General features: G+C 43.9%; 1 protein-coding gene across 2 annotated transcripts; it reads left to right on the top strand.

The window, feature by feature from the left end:
* Positions 1-173: 173 nt before the first annotated feature.
* On the top strand, positions 174-20,777 carry RGR (retinal G protein coupled receptor). 2 transcript variants are annotated; one of them, XM_069979216.1, is made up of 8 exons: positions 174-261; positions 5,877-6,044; positions 6,837-6,993; positions 13,375-13,496; positions 13,643-13,796; positions 18,881-18,998; positions 19,904-20,017; positions 20,364-20,777. In XM_069979216.1, the coding sequence occupies exons 2-8, from the start codon at positions 5,966-5,968 to the stop codon at positions 20,505-20,507; spliced, it is 888 nt and encodes a 295-aa protein (XP_069835317.1). In that variant the 5' UTR covers positions 174-261; positions 5,877-5,965; the 3' UTR covers positions 20,508-20,777. The 2 variants fall into 2 exon arrangements, with proteins under 2 accessions (XP_069835317.1, XP_069835318.1); XM_069979217.1 differs by lacking the exons at positions 174-261; positions 5,877-6,044; positions 6,837-6,993 and adding an exon at positions 10,325-10,616.
* The last annotated feature ends 1,440 nt before the right edge of the window (positions 20,778-22,217 follow it).

The following is a 22,217-nucleotide window of genomic DNA, read 5'->3' as shown; positions in this document are numbered from 1 at the left end:
CCCCTGCACTCAGTGTGTCCCCGCTCCCAGCCTCGGCCCTGCTCTCTTCCTACCTGTCACGAGGAAGATGCGGAGAGCAGCAGCAGCAGCAGCAGCAGGGCCCTCCATCCCCCCTCCCCTCTGCAGTCACGTGACTCTCCTGTTGCTATGTGTGCAGTCGGTGCACAGGAGAAGGGGGAGAGGCTGCAGGCTGCCCGGCCTGGCTGGGAGAAGAGGAGGGAAAGATGGAGACTCCATGGAGCTTCCTGCCCTGCTGAACATGTGAGTTTGTTACCTGTATATTTGTCTGTCTTTGTAATCTGTGTGTGTTTGTACATCTGTGTCATGTGTTTATGCATGCGTGTGTGTGTGCGCGCGCGCGCGTGTGTGTGTGTGTGTGTGTGTGTGTGTGCATCTATCATGTATATAGTGTATATTATGTAATGTAGTACTATAGATATTTTACTGTATATATATATATAATCTGCATGCTTTTGTATCTGTGTATATATGTTTGTGTGTCTGTCGTGTGTCTATTTGTGTGTGTGTTAGTATGCTTAGATGTAGGTATATATGTAAGGTGTGTTGTGCATATTTGTGTATGTCTGCAGTATGTCATTTTGTGTGTATATATTTGTATGTGATGATAAAAAGTTTGCACCCTGGGGGTCCAGTTGTGCAGGAGATCCCTGAGGCTTAGGGGCTGATCGGCTAATTCAGTATTATAGGAGTGATGGTAGGATGATAGGAGTAGTAGTAGACATAACAGTAAGACTTTCATCAATGGATGAGGCGTTTTGAGGGGAACCCTCTTTGTCAGATCTATTGAGGGTTTTCTACAAAAAATGTCATCCATTGATTAAAGTCTTACTGTTACTTCTACTACAACTCCTATCATCTTTGATGTGAGAATCCTGAATCAGCTGATCAGCGCCTAAGCCTCACAGATCTGCTGCACAACTGGGACCTCCAGAGTGCAAACTTCTTCTCAATTATTGCACCAACTCAAAAAATAAAGATATAAGCAGCAGCATCAGACATGGGTAGTATAATGCCCCCCTCATCTGACTGCACCCCCTCCAGACACAGGTAGTATAATGCCCCCCTCATCTGACTGCACCCCCTCCAGACACAGGTACTATAATGCCCCCCTCATCTGACTGCACCCCCTCCAGACACAGGTAGTATAATGCCCCCTCATCTGACTGCACCCCCTCCAGACACAGGTAGTATAATGCCCCCCTCATCTGACTGCACCCCCTCCAGACACAGTTAGTATAATGCCCCCTCATCTGACTGCACCCCCTCCAGACACAGGTAGTATAATGCCCCCTCATCTGACTGCCCCCCTCCAGACACAGGTAGTATAATGCCCCCTCATCTGACTGCACCCCCTCCAGACACAGGTAGTATAATGCCCCCCTCATCTGACTGCACCCCCTCCAGACACAGGTAGTATAATGCCCCCCTCATCTGACTGCACCCCCTCCAGACACAGGTAGTATAATGCCCCCTCATCTGACTGCACCCCCTCCAGACACAAGTAGTATAATGCCCCCCTCATCTGACTGCACCCCCTCCAGACACAAGTAGTATAATGCCCCCTCATCTGACTGCACCCCCTCCAGACACAGGTAGTATAATGCCCCCCTCATCTGACTGCACCCCCTCCAGACACGGGTAGTATAATGCCCCCTCATCTGACTGCACCCCTCCAGACACAGGTAGTATAATGACCCCCTCATCTGACTGCCCCCCCTCCAGACACAGGTAGTATAATGCCCCCCTCATCTGACTGCACCCCCTCCAGACACAGGTAGTATAATGCCCCCCTCATCTTACTGCACCCCCTCCAGACACAGCTAGTATAATGCCCCCCTCATCTTACTGCACCCCCTCCAGACACAGCTAGTATAATGCCCCCCTCATCTGACTGCACCCCCTCCAGACACAGGTAGTATAATGCCCCCCTCATCTGACTGCACCCCCTCCAGACACAGGTAGTATAATGCCCCCCCTCATCTGACTGCACCCCCTCCAGACACAGGTAGTATAATGCCCCCCTCATCTGACTGCACCCCCTCCAGACACAGGTAGTATAATGCCCCCCCTCATCTGACTGCACCCCCTCCAGACACAGTTAGTATAATGCCCCCCTCATCTGACTGCACCCCCTCCAGACACAGTTAGTATAATGCCCCCCTCATCTGACTGCACCCCCTCCAGACACAGGTAGTATAATGCCCCCCTCATCTGACTGCACCCCCTCCAGACACAGGTAGTATAATGCCCCCCCCTCATCTGACTGCACCCCCTCCAGACACAGGTAGTATAATGCCCCCTCATCTGACTGCACCCCCTCCAGACACAGGTAGTATAATGCCCCCTCATCTGACTGCACCCCCTCCAGACACAGGTAGTATAATGCCCCCTCATCTGACTGCACCCCCTCCAGACACAGGTAGTACAATGCCCCCCTCATCTGACTGCACCCCCTCCAGACACAGGTAGTATAATGCCCCCTCATCTGACTGCACCCCCTCCAGACACAGGTAGTATAATGCCCCCCTCATCTGACTGCACCCCCTCCAGACACAGGTAGTATAATGCCCCCCTCATCTCACTGCACCCCCTCCAGACACAGGTAGTATAATGCCCCCTCATCTGACTGCACCCCCTCCAGACACAGGTAGTATAATGCCCCCCTCATCTCACTGCACCCCCTCCAGACACAGGTAGTATAATGCCCCCTCATCTGACTGCACCCCCTCCAGACACAGGTAGTATAATGCCCCCTCATCTGACTGCACCCCCTCCAGACACAGGTAGTATAATGCCCCCCTCATCTGACTGCACCCCCTCCAGACACAGGTAGTATAATGCCCCCTCATCTGACTGCACCCCCTCCAGACACAGGTAGTATAATGCCCCCCTCATCTGACTGCACCCCCTCCAGACACGGGTAGTATAATGCCCCCTCATCTGACTGCACCCCCTCCAGACACAGGTAGTATAATGCCCCCCTCATCTGACTGCACCCCCTCCAGACACAGGTAGTATAATGCCCCCCTCATCTGACTGCACCCCCTCTAGACACAGGTAGTATAATGCCCCCTCATCTGACTGCACCCCCTCCAGACACAGGTAGTATAATGCCCCCCTCATCTGACTGCACCCCCTCCAGACACAGGTAGTATAATGCCCCCAACATCTGACTGCACCCCCTCCAGACACAGTTAGTATAATGCCCCCTCATCTGACTGCACCCCCTCCAAACACAGGTAGTATAATGCCCCCCCTCATCTGACTGCACCCCCTCCAGACACAGGTAGTATAATGCCCCCCTCATCTGACTGCACCCCCTCCAGACACAGGTAGTATAATGCCCCCCTCATCTTACTGCACCCCCTCCAGACACAGGTAGTATAATGCCCCCCTCATCTGACTGCACCCCCTCCAGACACAGGTAGTATAATGCCCCCCTCATCTGACTGCACCCCCTCCAGACACAGGTAGTATAATGCCCCCTCATCTGACTGCACCCCCTCCAGACACAGGTAGTATAATGCCCCCCTCATCTGACTGCACCCCCTCCAGACACAGGTAGTATAATGCCCCCCTCATCTGACTGCACCCCCTCCAGACACAGGTAGTATAATGCCCCCCTCATCTGACTGCACCCCCTCCAGACACAGGTAGTATAATGCCCCCCTCATCTGACTGCCCCCCCTCCAGACACAGGTAGTATAATGCCCCCTCATCTGACTGCACCCCCTCCAGACACAGGTAGTATAATGCCCCCCTCATCTGACTACACCCCCTCCAGACACAGGTAGTATAATGCCCCCCTCATCTTACTGCACCCCCTCCAGACACAGGTAGTATAATGCCCCCTCATCTGACTGCACCCCCTCCAGACACAGGTAGTATAATGCCCCCCTCATCTTACTGCACCCCTCCAGACACAGGTAGTATAATGCCCCCCCTCATAATATAATGCTCCGGATGCACACTCCATTGTGTGCATCTGGGAATTCAGATGCGGGTGCACACGGGTGTGCCTGAATCACAATTCAACAGAGATGAAGACCATCCGGCTGGGATATTCTGGTAAAAGGGGTATTCTGGTGAAAAATTTTTTTTTCAAATTAACTGGTGTGAGGAAGTTATAGGAATTCGTAAATTACTTCTAATTAAAAATCTACAGTCTTCCAATACTTATCAGCTGCTGTATGTCTTGCAGGAAGTGGTGTATTCTCTCCAGTCTGACACAGTGCTCTCTGCTGGCACCTCTGTCCATGTCAGGAACTGTCCAGAGCAGGAGAGGTTTTCTTTGGGGATTTGCTGCTGCTCTGGACAGTTCCTGACATGGACAGAGGTGGCAGCAGAGAGCACTGTATCAGACTGGAGAGAATACACCACTTCCTGCAGGACATACAGCAGCTGATAAGTACTGGAAGACAAAGTAATTTACTGATCTGTAACTTCTGACAGATTTGAAAAAAATTATTATTTACCTGAGTACCCCTTTAACGCTTTAATGACCACTGATATGCCTTTCATGAAGGTCCTTAAAAGTCTTATTCTAGCCCAACACCTTGTGGTGAGGCTAGAATAAACCATTATTGGTCTCCTCTGCTGGAGATTGTAATATAAGAATAGACTAGATGGACATTTTCTCCTTCATCGTTTATGTTTCTAAGTCTGTGTTCACACATGACATTTTTCATGTGTTTTTGCAGCAATATTAAAGAGAACCTGTCACCTCCCGTGCCGGGTCAGAGCCCGGCCGACTTCCGCTAGAGCCCCTTAAAGTCACCTCAATCCCGAAGTCCCGCTTCTTCAGCCGGTGCGGGGATGGAGATATCACCGTGGGAAGCCCGGAGCGCGCGCTGCTGAGATGAGAATGACTGCTCCATTCATTCTCTATGAGCGTCGGACTCATCTCAGCTTCCCACGGTGATATCTCCGTCCCTGCATCGGCTGAAGAAGCGGGACTTCGGGAATGAGGTGACTATAAGGGGCTCTAGCGGGGGTCGGCCCAGCTCTGACCCGGCACGGGAGGTGACAGGTTCTCTTTAAGTTTCTACCTAAATGGTGCAGTTTTACCACAACTGCATCAATCAGTAACAACTGTATAAGTGACTGGCAGTGCACTAGTATTGCTGCTCACATACACAGCTCTATGCAAAATCGCTGTACTAACGTGAAAGGTTTGGTGCTGATTATGTCTTTATATGTTGGGTGGGCCCCAAGAATCAATTTTCCTGGTGGGCCCAAGGTACCCCAGTCCGACACTGGCCATAGTTACCTAGAATATACCACTAGAGTACATTATAAGACCAGAAGAATGAAGCAGGGGCTCCTCCTCTTACCCCAATGTATGTTTTGCTTTCCCGACTCCCTAAGACGTATTCAACCTACAAGTATGGGTTTATTGGTAAAATATTGGAGTAAAGGGTAATACAATAACCACAGTTGACACTGTGGTTCCCAATGTCACTGAGCGCTGGCAGTGGGAATGCGGAGTGTTTCTAAACAAGGTTGCCTCTATTAATGAATCTATGTCTTTCCCAATTAGACAGTGCACAGAGGATCCTGGTTTCCTAGCCTCTTGTTTCATGTTCTGATAATTCTGTTGTACTTCACAAGGCAGTTTTCATAATCATGCATTCACAAACCCCTTGTTCTCGGTGCTATGAATGCAGCCTTTTTATCATGGCATGCAAATACGATTTAGGAAAAGTGGAATGGGGGGGCACTGCAAAGTGAGGGATCCTGCCTCCACTCACATCATTAGGGAATTCTTCTGGGGATTGGGATGTTTCAGACCTAACTACTAAGAAAAAAAAAAAAGATTTTACATAATGACTTGCATGATGCTTCACCACAAACAGACCCTTTAAAAGGAAGCCTTTCTTGTGTGCGGCTGTGTGAAGGGAAAGCAGCAGACAGTTCAGCAGGGTGTTAGCACAATTTTGCAAACATGGTTACGTCTTACCCGCTTCCTGAGGGCTTCTCCGAGATTGAAGTATTTGGCATTGGCACAGCTCTTTTGGTTGAAGGTAAGATTCATTTTGATGGTCTGTATTCTCCATGCTGCCAGAGAAATGAAGAGAATCATATTTCTAGGATTATTTCTCTGCTTCCAAGACATTGTAGTGCAGAGCAAAGGAACACACCAAGTAACATATTATTTGTATCCTATGGCTTTATTCTGCTTCAACTATTATATGATAGATTGTATTACATTGCTGTTTTATCAGAAAACATTTACTTTAATAGGTCTCCATGAATACAATCATTGTTTCTCACCAGCAACAGGTGATGTAAGGCTGCAAATGGAATCCATACAGAGCAATAACCTATGATACATGGTATACATCATCACATAAGAATGAATGCATGCTATTAATACAGCACAGTACACACTATTATTAGTATACACCAGAGACAAAGATCAACCACTGTATGTTTTCCTTCCTGAATATATTTTGATGTCACCATGATCACTGCTGTCACTACTGTCAATGTCCCACCTGCCATTTATTACACTGACTGGATATGAATGAGACCCCCAGACCAGATATTGCCATTCTCCACCTACACTACATACATGTTGCTGCACTAGTTAATGAGGAGACTCCCATCAGGAAACCTTTAAGAGGTGATGATAATGGGAAGACCAGGGATTAGAGTTGATCAATATATCAATGCCTTTAATTAGGGAAGGTGGGGGCCTAATAAGTACAGGCTTTACTCTTTGTCTGCGATAACATTATGATTGCTGGTATAGATTGGTTAGATTATTATTCCTATGTTACTTTTAGTGACAGTGGCTGATTTGTTTCTTGCAGCTCTGCTTGGGTTCATTTTAAATGGCCTGACCATCCTTTCTTTCTACAAAATCCGAGAGCTCAGGACACCTAACAACCTGCTTATAATAAGCCTGGCATTGGCAGACACTGGACTCTGTATGAATGCCTTTGTAGCTGCCTTTTCCAGCTTCTTAAGGTAATATATTCACCATTAATGTGATTCATTCATAGGTTTCAGGCAAGGAACATGTATGTAGGTAATAAAACTAATTGTTACCTAGCATGTAATTTACATGGAACATTGTTAATGTTATTAAATGGAATATTATCCATGTTGTTTTGTGGCAAACATGTTATCAGACAAGAATTTCTGATATAGAGTAGGTTTACACCTAGGCCACTCGATTTGCAGATGGTCAGCTTGAGAAGATAAGTCAATGCTTGTTGCTATTTAAAGGAGAAGTTCGGCTAAAATATTTTAAATTAAGTATTGTATTGCCCCCTAAAAGTTATACAAATCTCCAATATACACTTATTATGGGAAATGCACATAAAGTGCTTTTTCCCTGCCCTTATTACTGCATCAAGGCTTCACTTCCTGGATAAAATGGTGATGTCACTACCCGACTCCCAGATCTGTGCGGGCTATGGCTGCTGGAGAGGATGATGGCAGGGGGATGCTCAGTGTCCTTCCAGTGCCCTGTGTCCCTCAGTGTCCCCCTGCCATCATTCTCTCCAGCAGCCACAGCCCGCACAGCTCTGGGAGTCGGGTCGTGACATCACCATTTTATCCAGGAAGTGAAGCCTTGATGCAGTAGTAAGTGCAGGGAAAAAAACACTTTATAAGCATTTCCCGTAATACGTGTATATTGGTGATTTGTATAACTTTTGGGGGGCAATACAATACTTAAATAAAAAATTTTTTGCTGGACTTCTCCTTTAATACCAATCAGATCCAACAAGGTCTATCCATTCACTGAGTTCCTAGAACCCCCCCAATGCCCCCAATTATTTTTTAATATGTTATTACTTATGGAAAATTAGACAAATTCCTAATGTACATTAATTATGGGAAATGCACATATAGTGCACTGTATTGTGTCTATGGATGTCTATGTAAAGTAATGTAATGTAATGTACACTATGCTTTATTAATTAAATACATTTATGGAATACTTTGGGGAGAAAGTGTCCTTGCTCCCCAAAGTATTCCCTAAATGTATTAAATCAATTCATTTGGAGGGCACCGAGCAGGGAGAGAGAGAGGTGCCTATGCATCTAACTACCTCCCCCCTCCCTTCCTGCTCGGTGCTGTGGGACACATATACACTGTACTACTCCTTCCATCATTTGCACATAGTATGAACAGATGATGGGGGAGTAGTACCTGGGTCATCCCCATCAACAACCCCCCCCCCCGGCACCACATATGCACTGTACTACTACTCCCATCATCTGCTCATAGTATCATCCGAGCTCTGCAGTCCCCAGCAGGGGATGTGAACTGCAGTGCATCAGCGGTATCAGCAGCATTAGCGGCGGCAGCAGGGATGTGCTGGTGATGGTGATAGCCCCGGTACTACTCCCCCATCATCTGCTCATACTATGAGCAGATAATGGGAGGAGTAGTACAGTGCATATAAGTTGGGGCCGGGGGGGGGTCTGTGATGGGGATGGTCCTGGTACTACACCCCCTCATCTGTTCATACTATGAGCAGATGATGGAAGGAGTAGTACAGTGTATGTGTGTCCCACAGCACCAAGGGGGGAGGGAGGGGGAGGTAGTTAGATGCACAGGCACCTCTCTCCCTCCCTGCTTGGTGCCCTCCAAATGTATTGTTTGAATACATTTATGGAATACTTTGGGGAGCAAGGACACTTGCTCTCCAAAGTATTCCATAAATGTATTCAATCAATAAAGCATAGTGTACATTACATTACATTACTTTACTTTACATAGATATCCATAGAAACAATACAGTGCCATAGACTTCTACATATAGTGCTCCCCTGCTGGACACTCCATGAATTACAACTGATTTGTGACGTCACAGTTTTTTACAGAATCTGAACCCTGCCTGATCTACTAAATTAAGGGAAATAGCAGTATATGTGCATTTCACATAATAAATGTACATTAGGAATTTGTCTAACTTTCCATAAGTAATAACATATTAAAAAATAAATTTTGGCTGTAGTTGTCCTTTAATGTCATATTAATCCCTTACTGTATGGCAACACTGTGCAGTGTGGGCTTCTAGGGGCCAATAAGAACTGTATGGAGTTGTATGTATACAGTACAGTGATATAGATCTCTATGCACATATTACAAATCCTTAAGGCCCTATTCCACGGAACGATTATCGTTCGTATTCGGCCGATATCGGCCGCTACGGACGATAATCGTCCGGTGGAATAGAGTGCAACGATCAGCTGACATCGTTGCAGTCGGCTGATCGTTGCAGTCGCTTGTTTTTCAACATGTTGAAAAACAAGCGACTGCTATAGCAGCGATCTGCTGCCGTCGCTCCGTTGAATAGGAGCATCGGCAGCAGACACTGCTATATCCTATGGGCTGCCCGGACGATCAGCGATCCCCCGGGCAGCAACCCCCCCCCCCCCCCCGCCCTCTCCCGCACTCAGCCGCTCGCTGCCGCCGCGTTGAATAGTGGCGGCAGCGAGCGGGGAACGAGGAGCAAACGAGCGCTGAGAGCGCTCGTTTGCTCCTCTAAACGACCTGTGGAATAGGGGCATTAGAACAAATATGAGCACTGTAAAGATTTTATCTTTAAACGATGTATGGTTCATTGGACAAAGGACAAACCTGATATCCATGTGTCTTATTTCAACGTATACTACTATAAAGCTATTTAACTGGGACATAGAGGTTTTTTTAGCTGTTTTGCACAGTAAAATGTCTTCTTGGTAGGGGATTTCTTAGTTCCATTGAAACTATGACTTTCATCCGTAAACTTTGGGTGGGTTTATTGAGAAGCACAAGGACATTTCTCCAGTACAGAATAACCCCCACTGCTACATGACATCTAAAACCAGAGATCTTACTGTAGTCCATAAACATGTCAGGTGCTAGGCTAGCTCAAAACATCAGGACATCTCTCCATTAGTTTCTCTCATAAAAAGGTCTGTTGTAGAATGTGTCTGGTATTGCAGCCCCTGGGCAAAAGAATCAGGCGCTTCTTGATGCCATGCTATTTACATATGTTTATTGTGGGACAAATAATACAGATGTCATAATGTCTTGGGCCTAGGGGCCTTTTAAACATATTGATTTGTTGGCCATGAAGGACACAAACAAGAGGCAATTCGAGGTGCACAGGCCGCAAGACGATCCTAGTATCATATGTACATCGGATGGGGGAGATTTATCAAACATGGGGTAAAGTAGCAACCAATCAGATTACACTTTTCATTCCTCACAGATTCTTTAAAAAATGAAAGGTGGAATCTGATTGGTTGCTAGGGGCAACTGAGCCAGTTTCACTGTACATCAGTTGGATAAATCTCCCCTGATATGTGTGTGTATTAGGGCTGGGCGGTATACCGCAAAAATACCGATACCGTCACTGGAGTCGGTTAACCGACCTCAACTTAGCCAGGACGGTATCTGCGGTATTTTTGTACTTCCATCTTCCTTTCAGAGTGCCCTCTCCCCTCTCCTGTCCCGTCAGAGTGCTCCCGCACACACGCGCACTGCCCGGCATTAGCGGTGCACGTTATGTGCAGGGACGCCGGCATCAGAGCGGGAGGTGGGGGAGGAGGAGGAGGAGGAGGAGCAGCAGAAGCAGAAGCAGGGTCCAGGTGAGAATGCCCGCCCCCGCCACAAGTCCCGTCCGAGCGCCCGATCTCCCCACCCGTCTGGTCCCACCTCACCCGTCCGAGGCCCTCACCCCACTGGTCCGGTCCCGTCCGAGGCCTCCCCACCTTACCTCACCCGTCCGAGGCCCCCCACCGGTCTGGTCTCATCTGAGCGCCCCCCACATCCGGCCGGCAAGTGCTGCACATGTGTGTGTGCAGGGACGCCGGCATTTCAGAGCTGGAGCAGCAGCTGACCTGTAGTCCTCTCAGTAAACAGTACAAGGCTAGGAGGAATGGATGGACTGCAGCAGACAGGATGTCACACACAGCAATGTCTCCTACAGCTTATCCTGCCTGCTGCAGCCCATCCATTCCTCCTAATTTACAGCCTTGTACTGTTACTGAGGGAACTACAGTCATACATACACGTCTATCCACCCCCTGTATAGTAGCACATCCCTGTCCCCCCGTACAGTCATAGACCCCTGTCCACCCTCCCCCTGTATAGTCATACACCCCTGTCCGCCCCCCCTGTATAGTCATACACCCCTGTCCGCCCCCCCTGTATAGTCATACACCCCTGTCCCTCCCCCCTGTATAGTCATACACCCCTGTCCGCCCCCCCCTGTATAGTCATACACCCCTGTCCGCCCCCCCTGTATAGTCATACACCCCTGTCCGCCCCCCCTGTATAGTCATACACCCCTGTCCGCCCCCCCTGTATAGTCATACACCCCTGTCCGCCCCCCCTGTATAGTCATACACCCCTGTTGGCCCCCCCTGTATAGTCATACACCCCTGTTGGCCCCCTGTATAGTCATACACCCCTGTCCGCCCCCCCTGTATAGTCATACACCCCTGTCCGCCCCCCTGTATAGTCATACACCCCTGTCCGCCCCCCCTGTATAGTCATACACCCCTGTCCGCCCCCCCTGTATAGTCATACACCCCTGTCCGCCCCCCCTGTATAGTCATACACCCCTGTCCGCCCCCCCTGTATAGTCATACACCCCTGTCCGCCCCCCCTGTATAGTCATACACCCCTGTCCGCCCCCCCTGTATAGTCATACACCCCTGTCCGCCCCCCCTGTATAGTCATACACCCCTGTCCGCCCCCCCTGTATAGTCATACACCCCTGTCCGCCCCCCCTGTATAGTCATACACCCCTGTCGGCCCCCCTGTATAGTCATACACCCCTGTCGGCCCCCCTGTATAGTCATACACCCCTGTCGGCCCCCCTGTATAGTCATACACCCCTGTCGGCCCCCTTGTATAGTCATACACCCCTTTCCGCCCCCCCCCTGTAAGTCATACACCCCTTTCCGCCCCCCCTGTATAGTCATACACCCCTGTACAGTCATACACCCCTGTCGGCCCCCCCTGTGTAGTCATACACCCCCTAATAATGACAAATGATAATAATAATAATGATGATGATGATAGACTAACCACGGCTTGCTGCTCAGTGAGCTTTTTTACTTTTTTGATATTAAGTATGGCAAGTGGGTGTGGTTTGCATAGCAAGTAGGTGTGGTTTGCAAAAAGGGGCGTGCCATAATTATCGTTCAGTTATCGTTACCGCCGCTACATGTGCGATAAACCGCGATATTGATTTAGGCCCATATCGCCCAGCCCTAGTGTGTGTATATATATATATATATATATATATACACAATATATATATTTATATATATATATATATATATATATATATACACTGTCAGTTTAAAGATCACAAGCCGCAGTCTATACTTACAGTATATCCTTTAGGCTTGTACATTTGACAACATTTATTGACTAAGATCTCTGCGTTTAACGCTCATGGAATCAGTCCGAGGGTTGAGCAGTTCAGTGCTTGAGAAATTTATTGTGCTTCTTAATATACCCAATAAACAAGCCCAAAACCATGTTACCAAGTTCCCATAAGATATGCCCTACCAAAGAGTATGATTTCTAATGTATCTATGGTTTTTTTTTAGTGTATCATTATTTACAGCACACTGCATAGTACCTTTATCTTCTTTGACAGTGTACAATAACAGATAGAAGATTTTGTCCTTTATGGCCTTACTGATACAGGGTGGCTTCTCAGTGGTCATGTTCACTCTAATGATGAAGCTTGGTCCCTGACCTTGGATGCCTCCATTTATACATGGCTGCCTATGGAGGAGTATGTGACAATACACATTACTGTGCTGCCTCCATAGCAGTGCACTGGGCACAAGCATAGAGAGGGCACAGTGACATGTATCATCAGTACCATGTGCACATGCTGCCATACCATGCTCTGGTGGGTGCCATATGTGCAGAAGTATACATATAGCAGAGAATACTTCTGTACATATGGAATGTTCTATTTTAAACCAAATCACTCCAAAACCCACAAAGGTACAGTATGGTAAAGACTAGAGATGAGTGAACCCCAAGCATGTTTGGGGTCAGATAAACCTGAACGTGCTTGAGGTTCGCTCATCACTATGTATCTTGTATGAGTGCAGCATTACATCTCTGTACAACTTGAATGGTTGTACGGACCAGTAATACAGCTGTAAGGTTGAGGCCTCATTTTAACGTAGTATTTCAAGATTCAACAACTTTATCAATTATATTCATAGTATTTTTCTGGTAAATGCTACATATGTGTGTGGCTATATCTAAACAATGACAACATAACAAGATACAAAAATAGACCTTTTCTTATAACACTGCCAAAGGCAATAATAGCCATTCCTGGATTGCTACTTTTTTTTTAATTTACAGGTATTGGCCCTATGGGTCAGAAGGTTGCCAAATTCACGGATTCCAAGGTTTTGTTGTTGCTTTGTCAAGTATCAGCTCCTGCGCAGCAATAGCATGGGATCGCTATCACCAGTACTGCACTCGTGAGTTTGGGGGCTTATGGCCAATCACGTAGTTACAGTCAATATGTGCTGCATGTATTTTATTACAAATATATCAATAGAACATCAAATGTTATGTGCTGATATGTGTGAATGCCATAATGTATAACTCAGTATAAACCTTGCAGGTAGCAAGCTTCATTGGAGCACATCAATATCTGTGGTGTTGTTTGCCTGGGGATTTGCTACATTCTGGTCTATGATGCCACTCTTTGGATGGGGTGAATATGACTATGAACCTTTGAGAACATGCTGCACACTAGATTACTCTAAAGCTGACAGGTAAAACTCTTTTGTCATTTTAAAGCATATCTGCATTGTTCTAAAACCTAAAGTGTATTTAGGCTGATCCTCTGAGGCTGGACCGCCAAAAAGGAAAGTGGCAAAGGGTTGGAGCAGTTTTGGAAAATAGATAGGGAGATAAATCTTAAAATATTGATACAGCTTAAAAGGCAAAGCTGGAGGGAGGTACTTAACCTATGTGACGTAAGAAGGGGGAACTGAATGAGGTAGAGGAGAAATAACCCATCCTAGAAGACGGAATTGTATGTACTTTAAGTTAATGAACCCACAGCTCCAAACAGGCACCTGGCCTGTCTATAAGTTCAGTAAGGGACATCAGGGAGGGTACATTATCTGTAGGGTATATGATAGCATCATGTGCATAGAGGGGATTTTTTTTTCCAATATTGCCCCAAGCAATACCCTGAATGTTATCTAGTAGCCACAGCAAGAGACTTATTTGTAAGGGTAAAAAGCAAAGGTGAAAGCAGGCAAAGGTTCGGAGACCTCCAGATTTGTTCTGACCCTAACACAGGGCTCTATTTAAAGGAGCTAGATCTGAGAAAGAAATATGGATCCAATTGAAATGGACAGAACAAGCCCAGTCTGAAGACCAGTGGCACCAGTATCAATAATAAGGAGAGATCTACAATTACTTTCAATATGGTGTTTAACAAGGATTTTATTATCAGACTTCAGGAGGGAGATGGGGAGGTAGTTGTCAGGAAGAGATGTGTACTTCAATGGTTTCAGAATCACTACCACTAACACTTATGGAAGGAGGGAGTATATGAGTTTATACCTATAAACTATTAGACCTAGGGTTTTCCCTGAAATCAGGTAACCTAGAAGAACAGTTTTCCACATAATAATTCCAAAAGCAAGACTGATGATAGTGGATCCATGGTTTCTATTGCTCTGAATAATGTAGGTACGCTCATGATGAATTGGCTGCATCTTTGGAGAGAAGACAAATTAAAGAGTACTGGTCATTAAAAATAACTTTTGACATGTCATCAGGCAGGTCAAAAGTTATTGATCACAGCTAGTCTCACTGTTGACACCCCTGTGATCAGGAGATACAGCCAGAGAGAGAGTGCAGCAACAGCCTTATAGACTTACATTGTCAGAATTAGCCAATCAAGAGATACAGCCGGGGAGTATCCAACATGCTTTCTTTCTCACAGTGGTCACAGTAGTCTCAGTAGTCATCTTTTGACATGCCTGATGACATATCAAATGTTACTTTTAATGACAGGCACTCTTTAAATATAAAAGATCTCTCAGGAAATGTACTGTCATTGAATGCCCCTATGTTCTAAATCTCACAGATCACGTCTTCATCACTAGTGACATAGGTCATTTATTCTTGAAAACCCAGCAGCGTTGATCACAAAGACTACACATAAAATGATGCAAAACAATATAAAGTAAGAAACTCCTCTAACATAGAACATCATAGTAACTAGTAATATGTATGTAAACCTAGGCATGTAGTCATGACAAGGGGGCATCATTTATACTTATATCTAGGGGAAAACAAGGTTTGACCATGATCACAGATGGGGATTCATTACTATAAGAGCAGAGAAGCTATGGAACTTTCTGTCATGGCTAATTTATTAAGCAAGTTCAAGACGGGCCTAAATGTCTTTCCTTAATAACATAACATTACAAGCTATGGGTACTAGATTTCTGGAAGTGAGATGTTGGGGATATATCCATTGGCGTTGTATGAGGCAAGTGGCATCTGCCTCATAAGTTTTTGCCTTTGTTTGGGTTATAGGTTGATCTTGATGGACACACAATAATTATAACAACTGGGACACTTATTGTTAGGTTTTCTATGCTTGACAATATGAGTTACATATATAATACTATCATCTATTGAGATTAGGAATAAAAGTCCATGATAATACTAATTATATGGAAAGTTTACATGTATCTGTTACTATATACTCCTTGTTCTCCCCCTGTAGAATGTATTATGTTGGGGCACTTGCCTGTGCCTTCATGGTGTGCTATACAAATTTTAGGAATTCAAATAATATATTACATTAAATATTAAATTAATTATAAATTTAGTCCATGTCTTTGTGGACAGATGACGCAGCAGGAATGCTGAAGTGTATAGAGCTATGCTTTTTTCTCACATTCACTTAAATGCTGTAAAAATAATAACACAATAAGTATACATAAATAATAACTTAAAATAAGAATCGGCTATTCTTCAGTCAGTTCACCTCAGGCTGTCTGGGTATGCTTTTCACTTGCTGAAGACATAACTGAAAACAGAAAGACTTGCAGACAAGCAGCATTTCATAGGAGGAAACTCCGCCTTTGGTGATGTCAAGTTGTAGACACTGATTGCAGAGTATTTGTATCCAAGTATTAAAAATAACCAGCGTTTGATCTATCATGCTTTATACTTGCTAGCAAGTTGAAATCATGGAGATAATCTACACCTGCTCCATGGGTCGGCTGCTGCTGCCCTAGGCACTAAACTTGAAGACGCCCCACCACAGGATTGGTAGGTAATAGCTCCAGGCCCCACAACCACCACAACACCGAACACAAAAGACAACGTTTTTACTGGCAAGTTGGAAAGGAAGGACTTGCCGTGAACTATAGGATTACACCATTACCTTTTAAATCCTTCCTGACATCTTTCAGATAGCTCCCATTTCCCAGACAAGATCTGTCTTCCTTCATCTCCTGTATATCCCCCAAACATAGAGTGCTACTGACAATATAATTTTTGCCCTGAAATATCAGTCTAGCAGTGATATAGAAGTGAGCTCATACACTGATTAACTCCATAGTTATAAAACTCCTTTGCCTCTCACTACCTGCCTATGCTATTTGTTGGGTAGTATGGGTAGATTCTCTAGAATGGCCTATTAGATGCACCTTTGCATTACTTCCCCTTGCTTGTAAAAGCGGGCAGAGAGAGAAAGGCTGTAGAAGCATCTAATAGGAATACACTGAGACTCTGCAGTGTGAGATAGGGAACAGAAGTTCTACGTCACTTTACATAGAACTCAGAGTAGAGACTCCACTCATTCTGTCTGTGGAAAGCTAGAAGCATCATGGGACATGTAGGCAGTATTAGAAAAGCAATATCAAAGAGATAAAAGGAATCTTTATGACACACAACCCATACCTAGTGCATCAACCAAAGCACAAGAAATCCATAAAAGCCTTTGCGTCATTCTCTAATTATAGTCTATGCTTTCCCATGTTACCAAAAACCAAATTGCCAGAGTGCTTCTCTAAAATGGAAAGTCTACATTTTTATAGTTGCGTATCAAGTCCTTTGTGGTGGTATGTCGGGGGTAAATTATGAAAATTGCATCACCGTCTACATACCACTGGACTGGTATCATGCTTTTGCACATGCTTTGTCTGCTTGTACAGAAATGAAGGGGCTGTCATTTTTCATTGGTGCAATTTAATATCTGCTGTTTTCACATTTTAGATTTACACTTTTTTTTTTATAAATGTCGTACAAAATAAATACTGTGCACACTGAAAAGCAGTAGAAAAAAAATGCAAAGAAAGTGTACCAATAATAAAATCCCTCCTATGCATTACAACAGCAGAAGGATAAGAGTTGACTAAATCAGGTGACTCCTTTAAATATCTTGGGTCTAAAGAGTGCTAATAAGCTTACTGAAGGATCTTTCTATTGGAAAGAATAACTCAAGAGCAGAAAGCAAGATGTGACTACTGAAAGGGTATATTCAAACTTACATGGAAACTTTACAACCACTTTAGTAATTTTTTTTTAAAGTAGTCATGTTTAAATCTGGGCATGAATATAAGAACATAGTTCCATATTCCTCTGCTCCCTACTGCTCATAACTCTACAGTAGGAGTCTGCATTTTCTGCTTGGTCTCTTAGATCACTGAAGACAGCTGGAGACCCAGTGTAATGTGATTCTATGTCACAGGAAGCTCAGCCTCCTATTGCAGAGTTATGACCGTGCTCTGTTTAGGTATTATGCAGCAATATGAATATGACAATGATTTAGAAAGAGGACTATAGTGCATAGTGCTGTACTATATGTATTTTTCATGTAAACTTTGTAGGTATACTTTATCATAAAATTTTGACAAATTTGTATCTCAATTATCTTGTACAAAACCTGAATTACATCTTGGATTATAGCCCAGTGCTTCATTTATAATTCTGTAAGGGCTGAAATCCCCCAGTGTTTCTTGTCTTTTTATTGTCTGCCAAAAGATTACTCTAAGGGAATACATTAAGGCTAAGTTCACACAACGTCCTAAAAAGGAAAAAGGCGTTTAAAAAGACGTCCGTTATTGCATCATTTTAATATGCTTGGCTAAAATGCATTGAAGTCTATGGAATAACAGACGCCTTTTTCACACATTGTATTGAATGCGTCCGCCTCAAAAGATATCCGTTATTCAATACAATGTGTGAAAAAGACGTTCATTATTCCATAGACTTCAATGCATTTTAGCCAAGCATATTAAAATGATGCAATAACGGTTGTCTTTTTAAACGCAAAAAGCGGACGCCTTTTTCCTTTTTAGGACGTTGTGTGAACATAGCCTAAGGGAGATGTAGTCTTTACAACAGAAACTATATGTGAACACTATGGGAATTGCCCTCTAAGAAAATGTAAAAAGTCCCGTTGGGTGCTCCAGTTTCTTTACTTGCACTAGTCCTGATAAACCTACCTCTTAATCACCCATACAGAAAATGTATATAAGGCCATTTTTACATGGCCGTTTATGTACCTGTGATGCAGGCAAAAATTGTTGTCACCATTGGACTGATCATGTTAACAGTTTCAGAAGGACCTATGATGCTTTTAGTCTGGGTGATCACACATGGGGTTGTAAGGGTTTTGTGGATATATAACGTTTGTGTAGAGTTGGTCTAATGGTAATAGACGCCAAATTAAGATGGATGAAAGGATATGGATGACAAAGTGCTAAAAAAATATATGTATATAAAGGTGCAGAATTGACAATGAAAAGTTACAATTGGGCCTAAAATGTAACAATTTTAACAATAACTATTTTTTTAAAACATTGATTTCTTTTGACAGAAACTTCATCTCTTTCCTTTTCCCCTTGGCCTTCTTTGAGTATTTAATCCCTTTCTTTATCATGATGACTGCCTACCAGTCCATATACCAGAAGCTACGGAAAACTGGCCAAGTCAAGGTAATGTGGTCTCCCACCCTGAGCCCCTGCATTCTTGGAGCAGCTCATAATAAGCTTGTTAGGAAATTAAAGGATAATCCCTACTCTGTATTTAGTGAATACAATGAGCTGTTTTAATACGTTTTTAGCAGTTGAATTTATGCTGATGTAATAGCTGGAACATTTATGTAACTTGTTCTTTTGGATTTTGCTTTCAATGTGGCTATTAATACCTCCTGGCTGCCCACAATGAACTTACATTGAGGTTTGCCCAAAATTCAACTAACTGGCTTGGTGATTGAGGAAAACAAAGAGGAGGATAGCATGAAGATCAGAAAAGTAACTCATTCACTGCAAATGGCAATGAATATGAAAAGAATAATTGTCCCTGAATGTCATCACTATTGTGTGGAGAAGCTACTTAACAGCTAAACAAGGGTCTGTCCCCGCCCCTTACGTGCCTGTTTTAGTGAATATATGTATTCCCCATTACATTGTGTTATTCCTCCTGAATATCTGTGAAAGGAACCATTGTTTTGTCAAAAAGGTGTGTGTTAGACTGGGAAATTATCCCAAACAACACACAACTAAATCCTGGCACGGACTCAAAAAACGAGAAAAAAAAAAAAATTGCCAGTAAGTAAAAAAACAAATTAAAAGCAAATTAAAGCATAACAAAAAATGTTATGCCAGAAAATTTCTGCCCCGCACATCAGGTGCTGGCCAGTCCTGCTTATATTAGCCTAATGTATGTATGTTGTGAATTTAGGTATACATATCTAAGTGATATCTGAGCAGATTTGTAGTATTTACTAAAATAGAAATTCACTTTAAGAAAGTAAAAATGTTTATTCTTTTTCTTGGGCTTTTAATTTCATGAGAAATAAAGCAAAGTTTAATCTATTATATGTATTTGATACCCTTAGATGAACACCAGCATGCCTGTAAAATCACTGCTCATCTGTTGGGGACCCTATTCACTGTTATGTTTTTATGCTATAATTCAGGATGCAACCGTCCTATCTCCAAAACTACGCATGGTAAGTTACCAGCTGTACCTCTTTTGTACCTTGTAGTGGATGCAGCAGGAAGGAGGATAGGGCTTTTCTTTCCCATACCTTTTACATCTATTCCTGGTTTTGGCTTAAACACATCATCTATGCTATTGTTACCATTAGTAATACATGGCCTCCTAAGAGCATTTCGGACTATTTATTGTTAACTGAGTGGGCAGGCATGTAGAGCGTCCCAGTGAATGTGTGCAGTGTGTGAATGTTCCTCGTATTGGAATAAATGTCAGTTAATAGCTAATATCTGTTAACACATATACAGAATGACATAATTTTCTAGTAGTGATCAGATTTATATACACTTATCTCTTGTCAGATGCCTGCTCTATTGGCTAAGATGTCTCCCGCAGTGAATGCTTATGTTTATGGACTTGGAAATGAGAACTACAGAGGAGGTATATGGCAGTTTCTTACGGGACAAAAAATTGAAAAATCAGAAACTGATAACAAATCCAATTAATTTACAATGGATAACATGCCCTGTTTCAGCCACTAGTGGACAGTAAGAAGCGATTTTGGCTCAGGCAACATTGAGTCACTCTGTAGTGTACAGTGCTTCCAAAAACATCTTGTAAAAGTGACAAGCCACTTATGTGTAATATAACACAAACGTGCTGTATCAGTAAAATCCAGCAGGTACAATAAAAAGGGGTATCTGTGTTTTGTCTTGTACTGTTTACAGTAATAAAGTATCTATGTGATGTATAATTTACTGATAAATCTGTAGAAATCTGCCATTTAGAAACCACAGCAGTTTTTTTGTTTAATTTCCACACTTTTACCTTTTCACACAAAATTTTAATACAAAGACATTATTTAAAAAAAAAAGAAAAAGAAAAAGCTTTACGTTATATTTTGGCAACACTTTTCATGTACAGTGTTTTTCCGAAAAGAAGACAGTTTCTTATATAAATTTCTGCTCTCATAGATGCACTAGGTCTAATTTTCAGGAGATTTTTCCATGAAGAAGAGTTCACACATCACATTCACAGCAGGGACAGAACTAAGGCTTGGCGGCTTCCTACACCAAGGGGAGCTCACCACAGAACACTCGTACAGCACAGTAGGGACAGTGTAAGGTATGTGGCAGGCAACAGGATAGCGACAGACTGTGTGCAGCTCTACATCCAGCAGTAGGGGACAACAGGCATGGAGGAAAGCAACGGGCCTCTTGATGCCTTGCCTGCACATTTACAAATGACAGCCATGGAAAGGAACATCAGGACTGGCGGCAGGTGACAATTTTCAAGTCCTGCATGCAGCTGCTCTGCAATGGATGGTGAAGAAAGGGGACAATGGCGGTGGGTAAAAATAATTACAGCTGCATGTTCTGTTCTGCGGGCATGCTTCCAAACAAAAACTTTGCTAGGTATTACTTTAGGGGGAGGCCTTATATTTAGCAATCCACCAAATCCTGTACTGTGTTATTGTGTTATTTTCAGGGGATTTCTTATTTTCGGTGAAACAGGGTATGTACAATAGGCAGTAGGGGAGGGGGGGCATATTTATTAAGACTGGGGCACTTGTACGCCAATCCTAAATTAGGCTGTTCCCATTAACCCTCCTGGATTTACTAAGAGGCACACGCCTCTTAATAAATTCAGGGGGACCTTCACCTGCCAAGAACAAAATCTACACCTGCTCTGGAGGTATATGAGCTCTGTTCTCCTTTTTGACTTTTTAAGACATCTTAGATATTTTTTTTCTTCTCTCCCTTGAGGTGTGATCCAATTCTCCTTTTGATATAAAACACATATGGAGGTGGTGTGCCAGAGCTGTGTAGCAGCAATGCCACTCAGCAAAATTAACAATAAAATGTTTTTTCATTGTTTGTCATTCATCTTTCTTGTTCACCTGGCCAAATATCATACCTCTTAAGGATCTCTTCACATGTAGTGAATTTGCAGCAGATTTCACACTCCGAGCTTTGCTGCAAATCCGCCGCGATACTAAGTACCATTACAGTCTATGGCCCTACATTCTTGCAGCAGATTTTTATTCCGTTGCCAGAATGTACTGACCAGTGGCGGATTATAATGTGGGCAGCTTGGGTGGCCACTCGGGGCTCCTGTAGCCCATAGTAATTGAGCACTGATCTTATAGATCAATGCAGTACATATGTGCTGCACTGATCTCAATGAGGGATCAGTGCAGTTATAATAGAAGTTCC

This window comes from Dendropsophus ebraccatus, chromosome 8 (genome assembly GCF_027789765.1).
Source record: "Dendropsophus ebraccatus isolate aDenEbr1 chromosome 8, aDenEbr1.pat, whole genome shotgun sequence".
Taxonomy (NCBI): Eukaryota; Metazoa; Chordata; class Amphibia; order Anura; family Hylidae; genus Dendropsophus; species Dendropsophus ebraccatus.
Note: the sequence above shows the minus strand (reverse complement) of the source record. Positions and strands in the feature narration are given on the sequence as shown.